General features: G+C 40.6%; 1 protein-coding gene across 1 annotated transcript; it reads left to right on the top strand.

Annotated features, from left to right (window-relative positions):
* The first annotated feature begins 516 nt into the window (after positions 1 to 516).
* LOC513055 (regulator of G-protein signaling 2, 24kDa) lies at positions 517 to 1,846 on the top strand. Its single transcript, NM_001075596.1, is given in 1 exon segment — positions 517 to 1,846. A coding segment is annotated over 1 exon segment (636 nt). The 5' UTR covers positions 517 to 545; the 3' UTR covers positions 1,182 to 1,846.
* The last annotated feature ends 489 nt before the right edge of the window (positions 1,847 to 2,335 follow it).

Genomic DNA, 2,335 nt, shown 5'->3' with positions numbered 1-2,335 from the left:
CACTCCATTCCCTCATCTGTGAACCAATACAGATATTTATAATATATGGTTTAATGCAATGCAGATTCTACCATTGGTCTTTTTACTGTTTTTAGAGCTATCTAAAGAAAATTCCCAATGGTAAGTGATACAATTACAAATTAATTCTTAGAAAGCAAGCTCATAAATCAAAGGTCAATAGCAGTAGAGACCTTAATAAGGAAAACAGGATGAAAACTGTCTTCTTGATTTCAAATGGGTTAAAATAAAATATATCTAATTTCAAATTGGTGCCAAGGAAGCATAATAGTCCCTCTCTATATTTTATACATTCATTCATGTATGCCTTCATCTAACAAACATTTATTGAGCACCTACAATATGCCTAAAACTCTACCAGGCTGGGGTGATAGAACAGAGAACAAAACAGAGATCTCTGCACTATTGGAGCTCACATTCCAGTGGAGGCTAGGGTCAGAAGATAATCAAAGAAATTGGGGGAATGACGCACATTACAGAGAAAAATAATGCAGAGAGAGAACAGCGTTCCCAGCGGGAGGGAGATAATGCAAAGTGCTCTGTTCCTGGCTGTCCAGCACGAGTGCGGACCCATGGACAAAGGCGCTGGCACCGGCCCCAAGAACGAGGAGAAGCGAGAGAAGATGAAGCGAACCCTATTAAAAGATTGGAAGAGCCGTTTGAGCTACTTCTTGCAAAATTCCTCCTCTCCTGGGAAGCCCAAAACTGGCAAGAAAAGCAAACAGCAAACCTTCATCAAGCCTTCTCCTGAGGAAGCCCAGCTGTGGTCAGAAGCATTTGATGAGCTGCTAGCCAGTAAATATGGTCTTGCTGCATTCAGGGCTTTTTTAAAATCTGAATTCTGTGAAGAAAATATTGAATTCTGGCTGGCCTGTGAAGACTTCAAAAAAACCAAGTCACCCCAAAAGCTGTCCTCAAAAGCAAAGAAAATATATACTGACTTCATAGAAAAAGAAGCTCCAAAAGAGATCAACATAGACTTTCAAACCAAAAGTCTGATTGCCCAAAACATACAGGAGGCTACCAGTGGCTGCTTCACAACTGCCCAGAAAAGGGTGTACAGCTTGATGGAGAACAACTCTTATCCGCGTTTCTTGGAGTCAGAATTCTACCAGGACTTGTGTAAAAAGCCGCAGATCACCACAGAACCCCATGCCACATGAGATGAAAGCGGGAGCCCAGAAATGGGGGACTTTTCATTTTTTTCCTAAGGGGAAAGGCTGTCACCTGCCGAAAAGACTGACCTTGAATTCAGCCTGGGTGTTCAGGAAACATCACTCAGAACTATTGATTCAGAGCTGGGTAGTGAATCAGGAAGCCGGTCGCCACGTAGGAGAAGCTGGTACTGGGGCAGCTTCCGTAACTGATGGAGCACAGAGAGAGAGTGTGGTTTAAATGTGGTGTGTCTCAAGCTGGAGAAGCAGGAGTTTAAGACTGAAAGATAACAATGTAACACTATTGGTCCAGAAGCATTTACAATCAATAGGTCTGGGATTATGTGGCCTCAGCTAGCTGGCTGTACATCTTTCCCTAAATCAGTCCTTGTTACCACATAGTGGTTTAGATGTAGCTTCTTTAGTTCTAGGTAATATATGTTTACTATGTGCAAGGGTACTGAAGTTCCTATGTCTACAGATCATCAGTACTGTTGTCTCACATAACTCTAAAACTGAAATGATTGTGTTTGAACTGTCAATTGGTGTTTGTTCTAGAATGAGTGCTTTTGTGTAGAAAATGACAATGTCCATTATGAGTGCCAAAACTGTCCTGATGGCAGCTAAACTTTGAAGTGGTCTTTGAATACTTTTAATAAATTTATTTTGATAAAAAAAAAAAAATAAATAATGCAGAGAAGGTGCTTGGGAATGAGTGACAGAGAGTGGCAGATGTCTCATTTTACAGACAGCCATCAGGAGATGTCATTCTAAGAAAGGAAAGTAACCTTGGAGTCCTTGACTTCTTGAGGTGACTAAGGAAACCTAAAATAAATGACATACTCAACTTAATTGCTTTAGTCATGATGATCCTACTGTGGGTCATTCCAGTGAAGCTGTGAGAGTTGGGAAGAGGGAACAAAACAGAGGGCCATGCCAGAATTGTGCAGAAGTCTGAGTACCTCCCTACCCTGCCAAAGTTGATGTGAAGGCTCAAAAAGAGGTACAGGCCCTTCTGCATGGTTTAAAAATACTCAATAATCAAACAGCTGAATTAATAGGGAGAAAGTTTTTAAAAATCTACTTTAAATTAGTTTAATATTTGAGAAGAAAAGAGGGACATTTACACATGTAACTATTGAGAGGCTGGTAGGAAAATGACA

Source organism: Bos taurus, chromosome 4 (genome assembly GCF_002263795.3).
Source record: "Bos taurus isolate L1 Dominette 01449 registration number 42190680 breed Hereford chromosome 4, ARS-UCD2.0, whole genome shotgun sequence".
NCBI lineage: Eukaryota > Metazoa > Chordata > Mammalia > Artiodactyla > Bovidae > Bos > Bos taurus.
Note: the sequence above shows the minus strand (reverse complement) of the source record. Positions and strands in the feature narration are given on the sequence as shown.